At 34.8% G+C, this 20,561-nt stretch overlaps 8 protein-coding genes across 8 annotated transcripts; 6 read left to right on the top strand and 2 right to left on the bottom strand.

The window, feature by feature from the left end:
- Window positions 1-161: 161 nt before the first annotated feature.
- On the top strand, window positions 162-905 carry FDP41_003498 (uncharacterized protein; the record flags this gene model as incomplete). The annotated part of the gene is made up of 1 exon (XM_044706808.1): window positions 162-905. The coding sequence occupies one exon, from the start codon at window positions 162-164 to the stop codon at window positions 903-905; it is 744 nt and encodes a 247-aa protein (XP_044562219.1).
- Window positions 906-1,107: 202 nt separating this feature from the next.
- On the top strand, window positions 1,108-2,976 carry FDP41_003497 (uncharacterized protein; the record flags this gene model as incomplete). The annotated part of the gene is made up of 1 exon (XM_044706807.1): window positions 1,108-2,976. The coding sequence occupies one exon, from the start codon at window positions 1,108-1,110 to the stop codon at window positions 2,974-2,976; it is 1,869 nt and encodes a 622-aa protein (XP_044562218.1).
- A 2,956-nt stretch (window positions 2,977-5,932) lies between these two features.
- FDP41_003496 (uncharacterized protein) lies at window positions 5,933-7,093 on the top strand (the record flags this gene model as incomplete). Its single annotated transcript, XM_044706806.1, has 1 exon — window positions 5,933-7,093. One exon carries the CDS (start codon window positions 5,933-5,935, stop codon window positions 7,091-7,093), a length of 1,161 nt encoding a protein of 386 aa, XP_044562217.1.
- A 550-nt stretch (window positions 7,094-7,643) lies between these two features.
- On the top strand, window positions 7,644-10,204 carry FDP41_003495 (uncharacterized protein; the record flags this gene model as incomplete). The annotated part of the gene is made up of 2 exons (XM_044706805.1): window positions 7,644-8,405; window positions 8,549-10,204. 2 exons carry the CDS (start codon window positions 7,644-7,646, stop codon window positions 10,202-10,204), a joined length of 2,418 nt encoding a protein of 805 aa, XP_044562216.1.
- A 284-nt stretch (window positions 10,205-10,488) lies between these two features.
- Window positions 10,489-15,055, top strand: FDP41_003494 (uncharacterized protein; the record flags this gene model as incomplete). The annotated part of the gene is made up of 2 exons (XM_044706804.1): window positions 10,489-10,836; window positions 11,015-15,055. The coding sequence occupies 2 exons, from the start codon at window positions 10,489-10,491 to the stop codon at window positions 15,053-15,055; spliced, it is 4,389 nt and encodes a 1,462-aa protein (XP_044562215.1).
- A 303-nt stretch (window positions 15,056-15,358) lies between these two features.
- FDP41_003493 (uncharacterized protein) lies at window positions 15,359-16,705 on the top strand (the record flags this gene model as incomplete). The annotated part of the gene is made up of 1 exon (XM_044706803.1): window positions 15,359-16,705. The coding sequence occupies one exon, from the start codon at window positions 15,359-15,361 to the stop codon at window positions 16,703-16,705; it is 1,347 nt and encodes a 448-aa protein (XP_044562214.1).
- An 81-nt stretch (window positions 16,706-16,786) lies between these two features.
- On the bottom strand, window positions 16,787-17,521 carry FDP41_003492 (uncharacterized protein; the record flags this gene model as incomplete). The annotated part of the gene is made up of 2 exons (XM_044706802.1): window positions 16,787-17,175; window positions 17,326-17,521. 2 exons carry the CDS (start codon window positions 17,519-17,521, stop codon window positions 16,787-16,789), a joined length of 585 nt encoding a protein of 194 aa, XP_044562213.1.
- A 188-nt stretch (window positions 17,522-17,709) lies between these two features.
- Window positions 17,710-20,214, bottom strand: FDP41_003491 (uncharacterized protein; the record flags this gene model as incomplete). The annotated part of the gene is made up of 1 exon (XM_044706801.1): window positions 17,710-20,214. One exon carries the CDS (start codon window positions 20,212-20,214, stop codon window positions 17,710-17,712), a length of 2,505 nt encoding a protein of 834 aa, XP_044562212.1.
- Between the last annotated feature and the right edge of the window lie 347 nt (window positions 20,215-20,561).

The raw sequence follows: 20,561 nt of genomic DNA, 5'->3' as shown, positions 1-20,561 counted from the left end.
GGGATATGAGGTTGTTGTTAATATTTAATTATAATATTATGAACAAATTAAAATATGACAATATGACGAATTGAAAAACACTTTTCTCCAAAGATCATTTCATTTCTCAAAGCCCTCCTCTTACAACCGTTAAAATTAAAATTTATAAAAAAAACAAAAAAATGAATAAGGCTCAACCGTTAACCATTCAACTTCCCCCATACAACACCAACAACTCAAGTCAACCACCTCCACCTCCTTCCTCATTTCCTGGCTATTCTCAACCACCCCAACTTCCTACTAGTAAATCATCATCATTCCCTTTCAACCTCGGGATTCAGCACAATAACCCAACATCGGGATCAACCACCATCGTTCCACCTCCCTCTTCTCCTCTTTCAACATCAACAGCCTTCCATAACAATGGTAATATTGCAATAACAACAATACCATCTCTCCCACTCTCTCCAATTCTTCAAACCAACATGTACAGTAGTGGGTCAAATTTACCTAATAATACGACCAATTCATCTGCAACGTTCCTTGTGTTTGGAAGGAAACTTGATGTTTCCGAGTTACTTGGTAATAACAAACAACAAGCACCACTCTATTCCATGATGAGAGGATGGTATTTATCCAACTTTGAAAAGAAAACTCACCCAAACGCTCTACCTGCAGTCGCATCTTCGACCTCATTAGAATCATCCTATGTGGTTATTAGAAAGCCTCCGGTTTCAAATCAAAGATTCCCTCTTCATTATAAAAGTGGTACAGAATTGGTGAACCGTAGAGGTAGATTCAAAGATAAGAAGAATCTAGTTCAAGAATTAAAAGATTGGTGCAAGAAATGTAAGGAAATGAGAAGAGAGGAACGAAGAGTTCGAGAACAGCAGGAAGAATTTCTTTGCAAAGAAGTTGTGTTGTAAATGCAATCAACGACTTTCAGACTTGGAATCATCCGATCAGAATGAAAACTACCTTTTGAAAATACATCGATGTCGAAATTGACACATTGACCAAGATTTTGCTGAACAAGATGAATCAATGACCCCAAACTAACTAGGAAATGGTAGATGCTTGTCGAATTAGCCCGTTCATGAATTGGCACTGTCTGTAAATTCAATAAAAATGTCCAAATCACAATCTCAACCTGTAACAACGAGTTATGCCTCGCGAGTGATCAAAAAGATAAAAGGCAACAATGGAATGATGGGAGGTAGGACTGCCTCACCACATGTGATGAATACTTATAGTAATCCTAACAACCAAATTGATTTAAAATCCTCTTCATCCTTCAAAAATCGATTGCTACGAGTGGTGAATCATCTCCGACCTTCCTCTTATGAATTTTATTATTCGGATCCATCATCACCCCATGGTGGTGGTGGTGGTAGTGGTAGTGGTGGTGGTACTCAGTCCGATCATCATCACTCCATGTTATTAGCAACATTGGATTCGAATCTACACACCACCCATCATCGTCCTTCCTCGACGACAGCACAACATGGAACATTCGAAATGTCAGAGGATCATCAATCTTCTCTCAGTTTTCTTCACCATCAACAACAATCATCTCCTCTCTTTCATCATTTATTTTCTCATGATTCATCGATCAATAACTCGACTCATTCTTCGAGTCAACACAACACAATGATTCATGGATCATTAAGAGATTCTCATGATTCCGATCATATCTTTATACATCCTATTCAATCTTTATCAAAATTATTTCAATTTATTAGAAATACTTATTATGTCTTGGAAATGGTAGATGAGGATGAAGATATGAAAAGATCAATACCAATTGAAAATAATTCAAAATCTTCAAGTAATAATCAATCGAATGAAAAAGAACATAGATTCAAATCATCATCACCTGTTGGATTTGAATTGGATGAAAATGATCCTATTATGGATTCATCCTTTCAACTTGAAGTCATGAATCATAATAGTACAAAAGTCATGAATAGTACTATCATTGATCAATCATCACACACACCATTTTATTCAAATATTGACAAGTTTCTATTTCGATTATTTGTTTCGAATGATACCAATGATGCTACTACTTGTCATCCTCAGACACCAGGTGGTAACAGTACTATTCTTACTGCTACCCATACTGCTCATCCAAGTGGTAAGAGTACTGTTCCTACTACTACTGTTCCTACTACTTCAACTCTTCATAGAAATACCACAACAGATCGAAAAACATCCATCTCAGAAATCTCTTCTCACCATTTGCAACAAGGTGATGATTCGAACAAGAATACTTTTATGGATCCATTATCCATATCCACAACATTACTTTCACATCATCATCATGGTCTTTCCAATTCAAACTTATCAACAACACAACAACATTCAATTCATTTCAACTCTCCAACAACTTCAAATGTCATCATCTTCTTCATTGAAACTATATTCTCTGTGATTAAATCACTCTCACTCATCACTCTTGTCACAGTGAGTTATATTCATAAGAGATTTGACAAGTATTTAAAACCAATCATTGTGATTGAATTTGGAAAATTAGAGAAATTATTAGGAAAATTAATTTATAATTTTAAATTATATTTTAAAATTGGAACCAATGCGAAATTGACCATTGCTCGATTACTTGCTAAAATTAGAAATAATAATCCAAGAAATTTCTACATGATACTCTCAATATATTTGAGAATGAGAAATTGGATGCATATTCCAAAATCATTTATTAATCAAATATTTTGGACTGTCACTTCTATATATTTTAATATTTTATTATTTTGTATTTATTTAATTGAAAAAATTGTATCACCAAGATTACTCTATTTATTAACAATGACTAATGACAAGTTAATTGAAATATTAGATCGAGTATTAAGTTTTGTTGAATCTTATTATCATATTGTGATTGAAAATGATCGAATGGTAGGAGTGAAGAGACATTCGACATTGAGTTCCACACAGTCTATGAAAACATCAATCAGTCCTTTACAAGGAACTGAAAATTAAATTCATTGACCACATCACACTACACTACTACCCGTCCGGTTTGATTGTCGTTGAGCGGCTGAGGTGAGCATTTTGCTCGATCAAGAATGGACCTCACTTTTTAAAGCTAGCTTGAAACGCTCAATTCTATTTAAAAGGAAATTGATGCAGAGAGAAGCATCATAGATTCTACTCGAATGAAACGAACCTACAATTAATTGAACAAATTCAACACTCTGAATGTCAGAGTCTCACAGCTGTGGGAACAGAGAAAGAACAAACTCTCTACAACACACCACAGATGAGAAAGAAGAACAAATTCTCTACAACAACACCATTGAATCATTATTAGGAGTAACGAGCGAGGGTCAGAACGATAGCCCCTCATCGAGAGTTGACCAGCTTTTTCATTGTAAATCCATTCATACTCACTCGATCATCATTGAGGAAATTTAAATAGATCGATCAATATTGATCGGATTTTGAAAATAGTAGACGCTGCGCTGAGCAATCAAATGCATCCGATCCTCATGGTTAATTAAATTACCTCATTGTAATGAATCCATATGGACTCTTTGTATATCCATTTCATATCAGTAATTGTCCTTTCCTCAGATCTGTCCTACAAATTCCGCAATGAAAATTGTATAGGACTCAATTTCAAACCAATGAAATTAGCATTTTAATGTGAGCACACATTTCGGGTGTGTTTTGGTCCAAATACTTCCACCTTGAAAGACAGTCAATCCAATTAGAGTGTATTTACTTTTCGTGAAAACACCAAGCTCCGAAAAAACTTTTAAAGTTTTCTTGAGAAAGAAAATTATCGCCTTAATCAAATGCAAATAAGTCTTTGTCAAAGGGAATGATCATTATCTATAATATCAACTCCAAAAACAGCAGATTCTATCAAAAGAAAGTCCGATGTGGACACCAACAACAATCCACAAAGTAATGATGAAGGAGAGGAGACAAGCAATTACTCTCACCATGATGATCATGAAGCGTATTTATTTTTCAATCTTTCATGACAAGAATAAATTCTCTCTAATTAAGGCATTAAGGCTTTATGTGATACATCGTTTTTCAATCAATGGCAGATTTGTCTTTATCATTGAATGTCATCTTTTATTGTAAGTCAATTTTTCAGCAATGACACTCATCTCTCACCACCTATTGCATCCTTTTACAAACTCGATCAATCTTCACCTTGTAAAGTTCAAAAAACACATGATGATGATCATCCTAATCAGGAACAACAACAACAGCAATACATGTATACAATCATAACCTCATCATACTCTCCAAATATTCCACTCATCATCACTCACACTCCAAATATTCCACTCACCACTTGTGGTGTAAAAAAGAAACACACCAACGCACTCATTACACACAACACACTCACTACCATAAATTCTCTCTGTCTATAAATTACTTTCAAATGTTCCATTCTCAACAGTGGTCCCTTCACAAACTTGTGTTTACAATATTGAAAATACACTAAAAAGAATACAAAATGTGCTAAAAATATAAATAATTGCATCGCCACAAGTATTAATAATCTCTTCCAATGTAATATTCTTCTTGATACCACCAATGAATAATAAATATATTCAAATAGATTCATTTGATCAATATTGTATTGAGATTGAGAGACATCTGTAGAGACCACAAAAAAGAAGAATAAAGATCCAATTATTAAACATGTGAAATAGATGAGTAAAATAATTGAAATTGTTTTAAAGGTGAGAAGTGAATAGATTTGAGAGAGAATGGAAGAAAATTGATGAATGAATTCATGATCATGTGTGTACGTGTGGATGATGGAAGATGGAAGAAGATTCTGTGAATTTTGAAGTGATGATGAATCTATTATCATGTCACGACCAACATGTGATGATGATGAATCTATTATTTGGTTTGGATTCATACTATGTGGATTATTTTTCATCCTTTGATGATGATTATTCATATCCATTATTGAATCGAGAGTGTGTTGATGTTCATCATCATCATCATGATTGGAATCACTCATCTCATCATGATTGTAGTGGTGGTCAATGTGGTGGTCAATGTGGTGGTCAATGTGGTGGTCAATGTGGTGGTCAATGTGGTGGTCAATGTGGTGGTCAATGTGTTGTTGATTCGGGAAACTTGATGGATCAAGCACAGACATTTTTTAAGAGTTGTTTTCATCAGCTCTTGATTAACATAAACACGCACTCAGAGGTATCATCATCCTACTAGGTCCAATCATGATTTGGTTTTAGTGTGCTTGTTGTCAAGATTCTCTCTTGAAACACATGCATTTGTGAACTTTTGAGATATTAAGGTACAATCTTAAAGTGATGATGGATGATGTTTGAGAATATATTTAGTCCAAAATCATCCTTGTTCCAAAGACCAATTTCATCCATGGTCTCTATTAATTGTGAAATACCACACACACCCCCGCACACATTCCTTTGTACAATCCCGCCTAGCGTATGCGCCTCTCGCGAGTAACTCTTATGATGCAGCTGATTGTGCAAGTATTGCGAATGGCGGCAAAAAAAACAAACACACCATCTTCAAATCGACCATAAAAAATACGTGTCGTTTTATATAGATTCTCAAAGACTCTCTCTTGAATCCAAAATCATCACATCCGAACCCTCCTCTCCTCTCTACAAGGAGAGCACCCATCCATTGTTGTTTTACCTCTCAGACTCATTCCACTGTTGCCTCCTCCCCTATTTTCCATCCTCATCCCCACTATTTGACTCTCAAGAGTGAGTAAACCCACCTTTCCCGAGCGATCAGCACAACAACACCTTCAAAAAAATATCAAATGATCACTTGTTGTTCCTCTCCAACGACAAAGACGACTATCACCCACCCAACAATCACTCCCATCCTCAACCCCTTTGAACGTTCATTTATTGCTCGATTCACAGGTAATTATTCATCTTGTCGTGAAATTGTTCAAACAAGAATGAACCATCATGATGATGAATACAATAATTTTCAAAACGGAATTTCTTATGGTGTATCACTTTTGGAAAACTGTCAGAATAGAAGATATCCACAACAAGAACAACACCACTCCATTGACCATCAACATTGTTCGAATAGATTCAATCCTTCTTCATTCATGATGAATACAAACCATCACTACCATCAAAACCATCACCACCATCAACGAAGAGTTTTCTTCAATGGTGTGACCAAACGAAGAAGACCAAAAGCACTGTGTTTCACTCCACCTTCTTCAAGCAGTTCTCTCTCTTTTGCATCACCATTGGAAGGTAACACTAAGAGAAATGATGCATCCTATCCTTTTTCCTCGAGAAGAAGAAGAAGACCACCACCACCACCACCACCACCACCACCACCATTCACATCCAATCATTCATGTTCTTCTTCTGCCACCACCACCAACATGTTGCGAATTCCAAGTCATTGTCATGATGATCTCTCTCATAGACCCAACAACACATCTCCCATCATCTCAACTCAGCAGAACCTCTCTCGTTCCTCCAACCACACCAACCACACCACCACCACCTCTCTGATGATGACAACCACTTCTCTCAAGAAATCTCAATTTCATCCTCTCTATGTGGTACCAAATGCACCTCCATCCACAACACCGACCACTCCAATGACTCCTACCACCTTTAGTAATACTCCAACACCACCATTGTCTTCCTTTGACACGATGGCACCTCACAATAATAATGATTTTATTATCGATAATTATCATCATGCATTGGTGAGACATATTCATCCTAAACCTGAATTGAATCAATCGGTTTCATCTACAACCTCACAACCATCTTCTCTCTTTTCCTCACAATCTGACATTTCCACTCAAACAAATTCACCATTTTCACCTTTCTCTGATTTTTCGGAATGGAATTTGGACATGTCAGGTTCCATGTTTGATATTATTGTGAATAGTAGTGATGACAATGTCTCTACACGACCATTCAGCAACAACAGTGATGGTGGTAGTGGTGGTGATAGTGGTGGTGACACTCACATGACGAGTGAGAGTAGCAGTGAGCAGATGATGGATTCATCCATTCATTCTTCTACTACTATTCGAACTGTTTCTTCTCGAGTGAATCCTTCGAATGGAACAATGCTGTAGCAATAAAATTCATTTAAAATTCATTTAAAATTCATTATTCATTAAATGAGAAGGTATCGGACTTGAAACTCTCATTGGTGTGTTCTAATATTGAATGGTTTCTGATGATCATTGACCACCACTATGAAGGTACCTTCACCATCACCACCGTCGATACACCGATTAAAAAATATCCTTTCAGCCCATACCACCCAATCCCAATATTAATTCTTTCATTTTCCAATTTTCTCCAACCCACACAAACATCATACCACGTTGATTAGTAACCAACGTAACCAACGTAACCAACTAGAACATCGGAACTCAGTGACTCCAACAAACACTCAACGTTGAGTAGAGAACGACAAGATCATCATCATCATTACTGTCCAATTATTGAATATATTTTTCATCATTCCCTCTCCAAGACTTGTTGTCTCGAGAATTGTTTAACCAAAAGATCACAACACGACCACTACTACTACTACGATCAATACTACTACTACTACGATCAATACCACTACTCCTCGTCCTTACACACTCCCATCATCATTCATCTCCGAATAACATCATGTCAATATATATTTCATCACGGACGATCACAATAATATTATTATGCTTGACACTCGTATTTAATGTTGATTCGAAATGGATTGGTGTGTTCCGAACAGTGGAAGCAACACCAACAACCACTAATTCTCAAATCACGACCACATGGAATACCATTTCTTCTTTCGATCGTCATTCTATCAGCTCTACATGGAATTCTTCTCAAAACAACAATCTTTTATCACTTCCAGGAGATGACAAGGATGATTATGTCCATCCAATATTTATTTGTTTTTTTGTGTTTTATTTCTTTGGATTTTCACTGGTCTTTTGTTATGCTCTTCATTTACTTGGATCTAAATTTGGAAAATGGTATAAAAATTATCGAACAAAAAGGAAATATTTACATGGAACTATGATTCGAAATCGAACTCATAGCAATCAGAGTGGTGGAAGAGGAGATATTGTTACTCCATTCAAAGTTACAAGTGTTGTTGAATCACATACAGGAAATTCTAATGCAATACATTCATCACAAAACCATCATATTGTTAATAATTATTTATATCCCATGAATCATCCATCGAATCATATTTTACAAAATTTATTTTATGTTCAAATTATACCTTACTTTCTGATTCGATTTTTAATTTATTTTCTAATTGGATTTGAATTAATACCTAAGGATTATTTTGACATTGAAAATCATTGGGCTCAATCTCAGATATTTCTAGTAGCATTTTCATTGAGTGGAATATTATTACACAATTCCTATTTTTTAATTGTAAGTCATTCATTCTCTTTTTAAATATTTTTGAATTTTATTTACATTTATCTTTAAATATTCTTTTGAATTTTATATTTACCTTTAAATATTCTTTTGAATTTTATATTTATCTTTGAATATTTTTGAATTTTATATACTAGGCATTCTTTTGGAGTGAATTAGAAAGTTTCAAAAGAGGAATTCCCACTCGTCAAAAAAAACCTCTTCTCATTTTTATTACATGTAGTTTAATTTGGTTTGGAGCTGAAATTGCTATGGCTGTTCTAGTATTTGTGAAATGTTATCCAAATTTATATTCACCACCTTCCAATACAGTTTGGTTCACATGGATTGTGAGAGTAGAACATGTTCTCAATGCCATTTTAAGTCTAGCATTAATGATATGGTTCATTATTTACTCAACATGGAAAAAGAGATCCATGTGGAATTTAAATTTTGATGAAGGATTGAAATATTTAAGAACAAGATATTCACGACGTCATCGTGATGATGATTTACGAAAGAAGATGACTAGTAAGACGAGTAGGAATATTGTTAATAGTAATAATACTATTAGTAATAATAATAATAATAATAATAATACTACTATCAGTAATAATAATAATAACAATACGACAATGACGACTACAACTACAATGGTTCCAGTGGATGAAACTTCCATTCTGATACCCAAATCTAATTCTAATTCTAATAATAATACTATTCATGAATATCCCTTTCAACAGCAAGAGAATTCATGTCATCACACCTCTCAACCTTCATCATTGCCACCATCAACACCACTCAAACCATTCTCAATGGTGAATCATGGTAGGGAAACTCCTCACAATGATCAATCTCAACAACAACAACAACAATTATTAGCATCTCAACATTCCAATTCCACCTCTCAATATACATATCTTTATCACAACAACAATAATAACAACACAACTCGTGGACCACATTTAATTACTCGAATCGAAAAGACAAAGAAATGGCTCTATCGATCCATGATTGTGTGTATTCTCGTCTATTTATTACAATCCTTGTCACAATTAATATTTACAGAAATATTTATTGCATATCATTCCAATGATAATGAGACAACAAATGGTGGTGTTCTCATTCTTTACAATTCCTATATCATTGTTATTGGATTAATTAATTCACTCTCTGATTTTACACCCTTTCTCATGTGTTACATTTTCCACAAATCTAATGAAATTGTAAAAGATATTGTCAGACAAGATATGAATAGTAGTGGTGGTGGTGGTGGTAATTACGATGTCATGACTCATGAATCATCCTATAATATATTAACAGGAGATGGATATTATTTAAATTCACAACAAGTATCCACCGATGATGCAACCTCACTCAGAGAAGAAACTGAAGATGATGATGAATTACCCATTCCAATCATGATGATGCAACCACAACAAATGAACACCATCTATGGATCTAGTAATCATGACACCACCATCACCATCACCACTACTACTACTACTCATCACTTGATTTCAAATCAACAACAACAACATGACCATCCTTCTCAACTTGCATTACTCCCAAGACAAGAATATATTTCTCATTTACAAGATTCATCACAATTACTACTGAGAAAGACAAGTGTTACATCGACACCCTGTTCAACAACCACAGACATGTCCATGACTATTACTCCACAGCATTTGATGACTGATGGGATGGTCCAACACACTCAAGTTCACACTTCTCAGAATTTCTTTTCAAAATTATTCAAAAAGTGGAGAAGTGATGATGAAATGCTCGTACAAGTTCCTTATAAAGATTAAGTCTCTTATATATTGAATTTCAAAAAACTTTATGTGTTGTTGTGATACCGGTATCGATCGGATCACCATCACCACCAGGATGGAAAATCGAAACCAACCTGTTGAAAAATCTTTAAAAAAAATATTGAAATCGCGATTGAGTAGAGAGCGTTTTGATTGTGGTGGTGGTGGTGGTGGTGTACAGTCGATCGATTCTTTTCTTGTCATTACACGTGTAACGTTACAATCACACCATTATCCTACTTGCTCGGATTAAAAAGTCTTCTTCACATGGTGGATCAAATATGAAATCAACAACAACTTCTTCGAACAACAAACAACAACCTTCCATTCCAAGATCCAAACCATCTTCCTCATCATCATCATCATCGGAACATCAAATTTTTGACGCTCCTCACCAACCACCTCCTCCTCCTCCATTACTTTCCATGAGTAGTACGAGTCATCACCACACCAACCAATCATCCTTTGGTTACAATCTGACCACAGACATGACAAGTAGTGGTGGTGGTGGTGACAGTGGTGACAATATGCAAATTGTTGCACTCTCCAAAGATAAATATGAAAAATTAATTAAAGAATTTCAAAAATATAAACAAAAGTATAACAAGTGGAAAAAGATGGTCCAACAGGTATGTGGTTTGTGATGAAGAGATTGAAAAATTCACACTCTCATTGAATCCTTGATGAATATTTTATTATATTTCTATATTATTCAATCACCTTGTGAATATTCAATATTATTCCATCACCTTGTACAAACAACTCCTTCTCACACACACTTCTCCAATTTCACTTCTCATCCAATAGGAAGAATCCAAATGGAAACAAACTCAAATAGATTTAGAAAAGAAAGAATCTGAATTAAAAAACAAAATTGAAGAAAATGATATTCTCACTTTCAATAATCAAAGATTAGAAAAGAGAATGGCTCAACTCATGTTTGATCTTGAAGAACAAGTGAATAAGAATAGAAATCTCAAAAGTAGTACTTCATTCTTTTCAGGATTATTTGGAGGTGGAACGAGTGGTGGTCAGAGTGGTTCAACCAATGACCATCATGCTCCTTCCTCGAGTGCTTTTTCCTTTTTTGGTAGCTCTAATAACAACTCTCAAGATCTTTACAATGAATTACAAGTCCTAAAAGAAGAATTAGAATCTAAAATCAAAGAAAATGAAGGAATTCATATTCATTTATTTGAATTGAAACAAGAACATGAAAAGACGATGGCTAAATTCAAACATACGATTAGCGATTTACAACATTCCATTTATGGAAAAGATTCTACCATTCATTCTCTAAAAACAGCCATCGATGAAAATTGTAAAAAATTTACAAATGACAAACAAGTCATGAAAGACAAAATTAGAAATTTAAAACAAGATATTAGATATAGAAAAGACTCTGAAAATATCATTCGTAATTTTACATTGAAACAACATTCTAAATTAATTGATTATGAAAATTATATTGATCGAAAGATATTATTTGATGATACCAAAATAGATTCTCTCAATTTATTGAACATTCCAAATTGTAAAAGAAATCCTCTAGAAATTGAATTATTAGAAAATTTAATATCTATTTTAAATAATCTATCAAAGAATATCTCAAGTACTTATTTATACATTCCACAAAAGATTCAACATTTAAACAAACTTACAACAAGTCAATCACCACTATTGAGATTTATTAACTCTAAAATGAATACTCAAATCGACATGTCCACCTTTCCTAATTTATTTTCTAAAATTATCAAACAATGTGAACTGTATGCAAAATATATCAAAGATCAAAGTAATAGTAGTAGTAATATCACCTATTCATCCTCTGAGATTCATGTCATCCATGAGAATGGAAATGATAGTGGAATTTCAATGACCTCTTCTCTCTTACAAACTCTCTATTCTACAGTGAAAGATTTATTGAATTATAATCGTAAATGTTTATTGTATTTGACAGTCACTTCACAAGAAGAAGAATGTGAATTGAGAGAAGTGGTGAACAGTAGTGGTGCAATGACCAACACCAACACCACTCACTCACATTCCCACTCACATTGCCACTCCCATCATCAACATCATCATTCAGACATGAATCTGAGTTTAAATGTTGAACATGATCCTAACCATGTGAATGAGGAAAGAGATGCTGACAATGACGATGAAGATGAATATACACCCTTTGAAGATGGAATTTTTATGAGAAATACGATGGCCACACGTTCATTGAAGTATCTCTTCTACTTGTATGAAAAATTTATTATATTTTTAGATACCTTTTATGTGAGGCGATTGGAAATTGAAAATTATGAACCCATTCAGAGATGTTTGAGAAGAGATGAAAAGAAGATACGACGAGTGTTTTTAATGAATCATGTTGAGGAGAAGGAGGAGAATTCAACAACAAGTGAACGAACAGTCTTATCGAATTCAAATCAAAGGATGATGACATTTACCTCTTCATCACAAACACCACTACAATTATCATCACAAACACCACAACAACAACAACAAGGACTCTTATCACAACAACAACATGATGCATCATCATCACGTAATGAACACGTTGACCAACTACAACAACTACAACCCTATCCATCCACAAGTCATTCTCTCTCTGTCGAACATTATTCTCATGGTGAACAATTTATTCAAAAATTATTGAAATTATCAAAAAAGAATGGACTTATGGATAACAACATGAACAACATGAACACTACTAGTCAAATCTTTTCAATTCGTGAAGAATTCAAATTACTTCTCAAACACATGTGTGATGCATGGAAAGATTACAGTGAAATTGTCTCTAATTTATTACTAAAAGAAAATATTAAGAATTTCATTTCACCTTCCATTAAAAATATTAATGAGAAATTGATTCAATCCTTGAAAGGTATGGCATCTCTGTATGAGAGTATATCCTTGATTCATAAGGGATTAATGGATTGTGAAAGACAATATGAACAATTGTATTCAAGAGGTGCCTATGTAGATTTTGAAAGTATTTTGACTCAACCAGTGAATTTGAGATTTCATAGTGGTGGTGGTGGGAATGATGGTGATATGAACCAATCTCATTACCATCATGCTGATCTTCTTCTTCCTTCACACGATCATGATTCACACTACTACTACTACTACTATTACTACACCGATGAAGAGAGTCAATACTATTTGAATCGAGAATCTCAACGATACATGAACTCTCACATCATGATTCATCATCATCCAATAAGGACTATCATGTCCAATACTATGACCAATACCATGTCCAATACTATGACCAATACTATGACCAATACTATGACCAATACTATGACCAATACTACTACTCGTGATGGTGATGGTGGTGGTGGTGATGAGAATAATCAGAGTGTTCATGATGGTGGTCATCCAAGTGCTGGAATGGGCGTTGTTGGAATGAGTGGCAGTGGTGGCGAGTACACGCTTCGAGAGGTGAAATTCATTCAATCAAAATTATTGGAATTGCACTCGCACATTCAACAATTGAAAAAGGAGAAGGAATGTTATGAAATTGAGAAATGTGAATTTATTCAACAAATTGAACACCATCGTAGAATGATGCAAGAAATGGAAGAGAAATTTAGAAAGGAATGGAATGAAATTTCAATGATTTTGAACGTGGATGATCAAAAAGACTTGACTCTTTTCAATACTACCAGTAATAGTAATAACACTAATAATAGTAATAACACTAATAATAGTAATGCCAGTAATAGTAATATCATTGAAACCTATCGAGTCTTCTCAAGTAAGGTCATTCATGATTTGAGAAGTCAAATTGATTCCATGAAGACTCTCTTGGAAATGAAATCACAAGAATTGAATCATCATAGGACTACTCCCACTATTACTGGTATTGAAGATGATGATCAAGCACAACCACAAGGAACATCCTCTCTCAGAAGCATTACCACCAACACTACTACGATGAATTCTCCTACTACTACTACTACGAATAGTAGCTCTGAAGAAGAGACAATGATGTCGAAGAAGAAGAAAAGTGAGAATGATCAATCTCAGGATGCATTCGTCTCATCATCATTCGCTTTTTCTTCATCCTCTACGACTACTCCATTTGGAACAATGATGAGTGAAGTCAATGACCTTGGACCTAACAATGCACCAAGCAATCATCATCATTTGATTTTACCTCAACAATTACCATCTCAACAACCATTGCAATCGCAACAATCATCATCCTCCTCTCAACAACAATCCTCTCAATCTTCCTCATCATCATTCACATTCTTTACTCATGAAGAATTAACAAGAGAACGAGAATTAGAAAGAAAATATTCCAAACAAATTGAATACTTGTTAAGACAAATTGAAGTGTGTGATTTAAAGACTCTTCAATACAGAATTCAATATCAACAAGCCATTATGGATTTAGAAAAAGCTCAAGAACAAGAAGAACGATTGAAATCTAAACTATCCCATCTCACCATGCAATTAGAGAATGCTCAAGAAGATTATGCAAGTGCTAAATTGAATTATGAACATCAAATTCAATTATTGAGTGATAAATTAGTGGAGATTTCAATCAAACATAATATTGATTCATCGAGAGGAGGAAGTGGTGATGCATCCTCATGGGTGGATGTCAGTAGTGGTGGTGGTTTGAGTGGTGGTGGTGGTGGTGCTAATAGTAGTGGTGGTGGTTTGAGTGGTGGTATTGGATTTGGAGCTCTTTCATCCTTTTTTGGAGGATCTTCAATGACCATTTCCTCTCAGCCACAACCACAACAACAGTATTCCAATAATGATTTTCCCACAGCAGCATCATTGAAGAGAAACAAATCTTCCAACCTCAATAATAAATAGTGGGACTGTCATGTTCATCTCATTCGGAGTTTCATACGTCGTATATATTCGAGCCTTGTTGTTGTTCCAGAACGGACTCAAACGAGCACAAAAAAATTGAACTCATTTTTCAAAGGCTATTATCATCATCGACGAAGACAAACAAAATTGATGATCCATCCCTAGCCAACCAGCCTCCTTCTCATCATCATCATTCTATCATCCGATAAATCCTAGTACTACCATATCTCAAAATAATAATTTAAATATACAACTTATACTCTCACAGTGAACTTGAGAATGAATCAAACTGAAAATCACTCAATGGACTCGGAACAAAAAGCCATTCTCTCAAAACTTCCCAATCTCACCCACTCGACTCCTCCCAAAGATAAATTTCATATCGTCTTTTTCATTTTTCTCCTTCAAGGAGTGGGAGTTCTATTTCCATGGAATGCATTCATCTCTGCACCTGATTACTTTTCAGCTCTCTATGGTGAGAATACCATGCTTTATTTTAGTGTTGCCTATTCCATTCCAAACTTGTTAGGTGTCCTAGCAATGGTTAAATTATCTCCTAAAATACCAATGGCATGGAAAATGTATCCAAGTTTTATACTCACTCTACTTGTGCTCATTCTTGTTCCTATTTTAGGATTTAGTGGTGTGAATGGTATTCGTGGATTTATTGTGACTATTCTATTGATTGTATTGAGTGCATTGAGTACAGCAGTGTTACAAGGAAATATATTTGGAATGGCTGGAGCATTACCTCCTAATTATATTACTGCAGTCATGTCTGGAAATGGTGTTGCTGGTGTCGCATGTTCATTCTTGAGAATTGTCACTAAATTAACCATTGAACAAAATAGAAAACATGTTCCACTTTTAATCATGACTACAAGTGCTGCAGTTTATTTCTTTGTTTGTGCATTGGTCATTTTGGCATGTATTGTGACTTTCTTCCTTGTTATGAGAATGTCATTTACTAAATATTATTTGAATAAGGCCAGTTCAAAGAATGAACCAGGTGTGAATAGAAATGAAAGTGTGAATACCGAACATGATGAAATTTCAACATTGGTTCCAAAACAAGATGTTGTGATGACCACAAAAAAACCATCCGTGTTTTCTGTCTTTAAAAAGATTTGGGTTCAAGCGGTGATGGTCATGACTGTATTTTGGATCACTCTTTCAGTGTTCCCTGGTTTATCTGTTTCAGTTCCAACATGGTACAAGGGTACAGAGATGAAAGATTGGTTACCAATTTTAGTTGGAACTACTTTTAACATTTTTGACTTTATTGGAAGAACTGCTCCACGTTGGATGATTCTCTTTAATCGCAAAGTTGTTCCAATTCCAGTGTTAATTCGTATTTTAATTCTTCCTCTCTTTATTTTCATGTACAAACCAAGTATTGTAGGATTGGAAGCTTTCAATGATGCAGTGCCATTGTTAGCGATTGCTTTTGTTGCCTTGTCCAATGGATACTTGTCATCATTGTGTATGATGTATGGACCTTCCTTGGTGGATGATCATGAAAAGGAAGTTGCTGGTACTCTCATGACATTCTTTTTATTGGTTGGAATTTGTTTGGGATCATTTACTGGTTTGGCCATTGGACAAATTCTTGGAGCCATCCTACCAAATAACAATAATTATGTGGATTAACAGAATTTCAATTTGATATGATTCATCTTAGAGACTGCTCTCTAAGGTCTTGTTACATAAAAGATATAATGTCGAGGAGGTTTATTGTTGGTGATGCTTTTTTCTTGTCACCCTTTTACAAATAATGTGGATGGCAGAATTGAATCTCACTTGACTTCCTCGATAATATTCTTCCATGTCTCTTGTGTAAAAATCGTCCACTAATGGCACTGTGTCAGTAGTTATATGAAATTCGAGTTGGGATGGTCCTCCAAAATATTGTTGCAAAGCTAGTGCCAAATCAATGGCTGTTGTAATTGCTGCACCTAGTCCATGAATTTGAATGCTATTGTTTGCATGAAAAGATGATCCTTGTTCTAGTAATGTTTTTCCTCTTGAGAAGAGAGCATGAAATTTTGATTTTCGTGACACGTAAATGTCATTTCGTTTTATAGAGGTGCCTTTTGCTGGTGCCCTCTTTTTCAGTTTGTCTAATTAAAAATTAAATTTGATTGAAATAATATTTAAATTAATGCCAAATATTGTCAAAACGATATCAACAATGATTAAAAGTATAATGATATCATAGTATTATTATTATTATTTTCTATCATTATTTTCTATTTGTTTGAAACACTCACATTGCATCGGGAATGGTTTTATAATATTACTTTCCACAGGTATTTCCGACAAGTCAAAACTACAAATCGTGTTATCTTCTTCATCATCAGACATCCATTCATCTTCATGATCGTTCGACGATTCTAGTGTTGTGTTCAAAGTTTTCATTTTGGAATTTAATTTTCTCTTTTTGGGGTCAACCTTGCTTTGGGACATTTTTTTTTCAAAGATGAAAAAATCCTTAACAATAAAATTCATCCATTTGGTACCAACAAATAATTTATCTTGACCAATTTTTATTCGATACAAAAAAAGGATGGCTATAATAATTATTGTACTGAAAGAACATTACTGGATCATCTTTTGAATCAATGTATCATCATCATCATTGTCTTTTTTTTTCCTTACACCATAAAATGTTCCAAAATTTCATCATCGGAAGAATCGGGTAAGAAATCAGAGGCAGCAGCGGTTTGAGATAAAATCTCAGACAACAAGTCCGAATCGGAATCGGAATCACCTCCATCATCATTGGTCGTCGAGTCATCATCATCAAAATCAGCCAAATCAAAATCATAACTTGCACTCAATGCAGAATCTCCTCCAACAAATGAAATGGATGGAATTAATACATTGAGACATTCATCCACACCTGAAGATACCAAATGAGCAGGTAATTTAATGGTCTTGAAATGATCCAACGTTAAATCATTTCTCTCAAGTAGATATCGAAATGGCATTAAACTCAAATCATCACACAATGAAATGTCCAATTCAGTGAGTGATGGAAATCGGAGATTACGTTCATTCTTGTTGAAAAAATAATTCACTAATTGATCATCGGTAATATTCTCACAAATTAATTGTAAACTCTCAATAGAAGGATGTTGAGAAATGAGGTCAATGAATCGATTTTGGACATTGTGAGGTAAATCTTCTGCAAATTCAAATTTTAACTTTTTCAAAGTGGTACATTCCAAAATGTAATTGGCATAGTGTTCAATTTGTTGTAAAGTTGCATCTTCGATATATATTCTTAAATTTTGTAAACTTCTCAATCCTGTTAATCGATATTTAAATGAAACAAGAGGAAGTGATAATCGTTCGAGAGTGTCTAGTTGGAAAATGGCACTCAAATCAATGTTTTGTCCGTCAAAGGTTTGTTCTTCGTTGATTTTAAGTCTTTTTAAATTTCTTAAATTAGAAATTTGATCAATATTTGCTAAATTGCATGAATCTACGACGGTTAGAGAGGTTATTTGAGTGTTATGGCAAATGCATGCAAAATCAATAAATTCATAATTAAGCAATCTTAGGGTGGTCAGATTCGGAGGTAAGTTAAATTTAGTTCCTTTTATGGAAAATCGTTCGAGGTCAGAGAATAGTTCAAGAGTTTTCAAATTGGTTAATTTGCAAAATGTTTCTCGATAGTGATGCTCAGAGAAGTCCTTGTATAAAATTAAGCTTAAAAAGGTAATTCTTGGTAATAATTTGGAGTGTTTCTCTAATAATGTTAAGAAATTGCAATCTGTTAAATAGAGACTTAATTTCTTCAAACTTGTAAATCCAGAAAGGAAATTCAAATTGGTAACTTTTGGATCAATGAGTAGTTTGACATCTCTTGCATTTCTATACATGGGTGTCGATTGTCCCATTTGATCCTTCAATTTCATTCCTAAACTTGAATAAATTAAATAAATTCTACGGGAAGGATCACTTTTAAATCTTCCAAACATTCTGTGAATATTCAAGTGCAAAATTGGATATGAAAAGAAGCATTCTTGAAATGGAACATAGATGTAACCTAGAATATGTAGTCGAATGTGGATGGGTAGGTCATCAAAGTTCATGCATGAAAATTTTGTTTTTTTCACACTGGAGGAAGAGGTTGTGGAAATAGTGGTTGTCGTCATTGCTGAAGATTGAAAGTTGGTAATAGTCTTGTCGGTCTCCATTGAGAGTGTTGAAGAAGAAGAGGCAAGGGTAGGATTTGTTCTCTCCATAGTAGTAGTAGTGAAAGTGGAAGTGTCGATGGTAGAAGCGGTGGTGGTCAGAGTGGTGGTGGTTGTTAGCAACACATCTTCTTCAACTCTCTTTCTCTTCAATAATAATGTGGAGGAGGAGGAGGATGGTAGTTCTTCTGTACTGTTCTGTGGCTGTTGTTGTGGCATCAATGAGTGATTGAGACCCAAAGAGGAATCTTCGTCATTTCTCGATATCATCTTGGATGACAAAGATGATGAATGATGAGTAAATGTTCGATGGTGATCAGTGTTCGTGGCAATACTTGTCATGGAATTAGGAGTGATCGTCAAACTGGAACTAGTACTATCCGGAGTAGGTGAAGGTCTCTCAGGTCTGACACTACTCAACTTGACACTTCTCCATTCCTCACCATTCACCAATTCTTGAATCATCTCAAAGAGCGGAATGAAGCGAAACAAGGCTCCGTTACTGCTGCTTTGAAAATAAAAAACATGAGAGGGTGTTTGTTGAGGCACAAGAGAGGAAGACGACACCGAGTGATTCAATAAAAGAGAAGGAAAGACTATGCTGTTGTTGTTGTTGTTGTTACTAGTTCGTGGAGGAGGTGGAGGCATCATGATATGGGTTGGATCCTTAGGATCGGAAGAAGAAACGTTGGGTGGAGATTGTTCCGTTATTATTGAGTTATTCAATAATGGTTGGGAAGAAGAGGGTGTTGTTGGTTGATCCGATAAGGTTGAAGAGGAGGAAGAATTAAAAACGTTCTGCACCACACCTTCAGAATTACTAGTTATTTCCAAAGGATTGGAGGTGGTTTCATCGCCATGATGATGATTCATCAATAATTCTTCTTCGGAAGATGAGCCTTGATGTTGTTCGCCGTTTTTGGCGTTTTGATTGTCATTGAATTGTTGAGAAGACATGGTACGGATAAACACACTACTGCAAAATGAAAATTATTGCACGTAGAGTAGTGTGTTTTTGTGTATGTATTGTCCAATAATATTAATATGATTATTATTATTCTTTGGAGTGAAATCAATGTTGTTGTTTGATGGCCACACGCGTGTGTTTCCAAAACCACACAATCAAAACCTCAAAAATATTGTTGAAATTGAAAAGCTTGATGATGAAAGCGAGCTTTTTAATCCGAAGAATGATGATGAATCCGAATGGTTGCTGTTCTTCGTTGAGAATGTGATGACGATAATTATAACAGCAACAAGTGACGATCAGTAAGATGGCGTTTATGAAGATAACAAGAAGAGAT

Source organism: Naegleria fowleri (assembly GCF_008403515.1).
Source record: "Naegleria fowleri strain ATCC 30894 chromosome Unknown tig34, whole genome shotgun sequence".
Classification (NCBI taxonomy): Eukaryota; Heterolobosea; class Eutetramitea; order Acrasida; family Naegleriidae; genus Naegleria; species Naegleria fowleri.
This window is presented reverse-complemented; position numbering and strand designations above follow the sequence as displayed.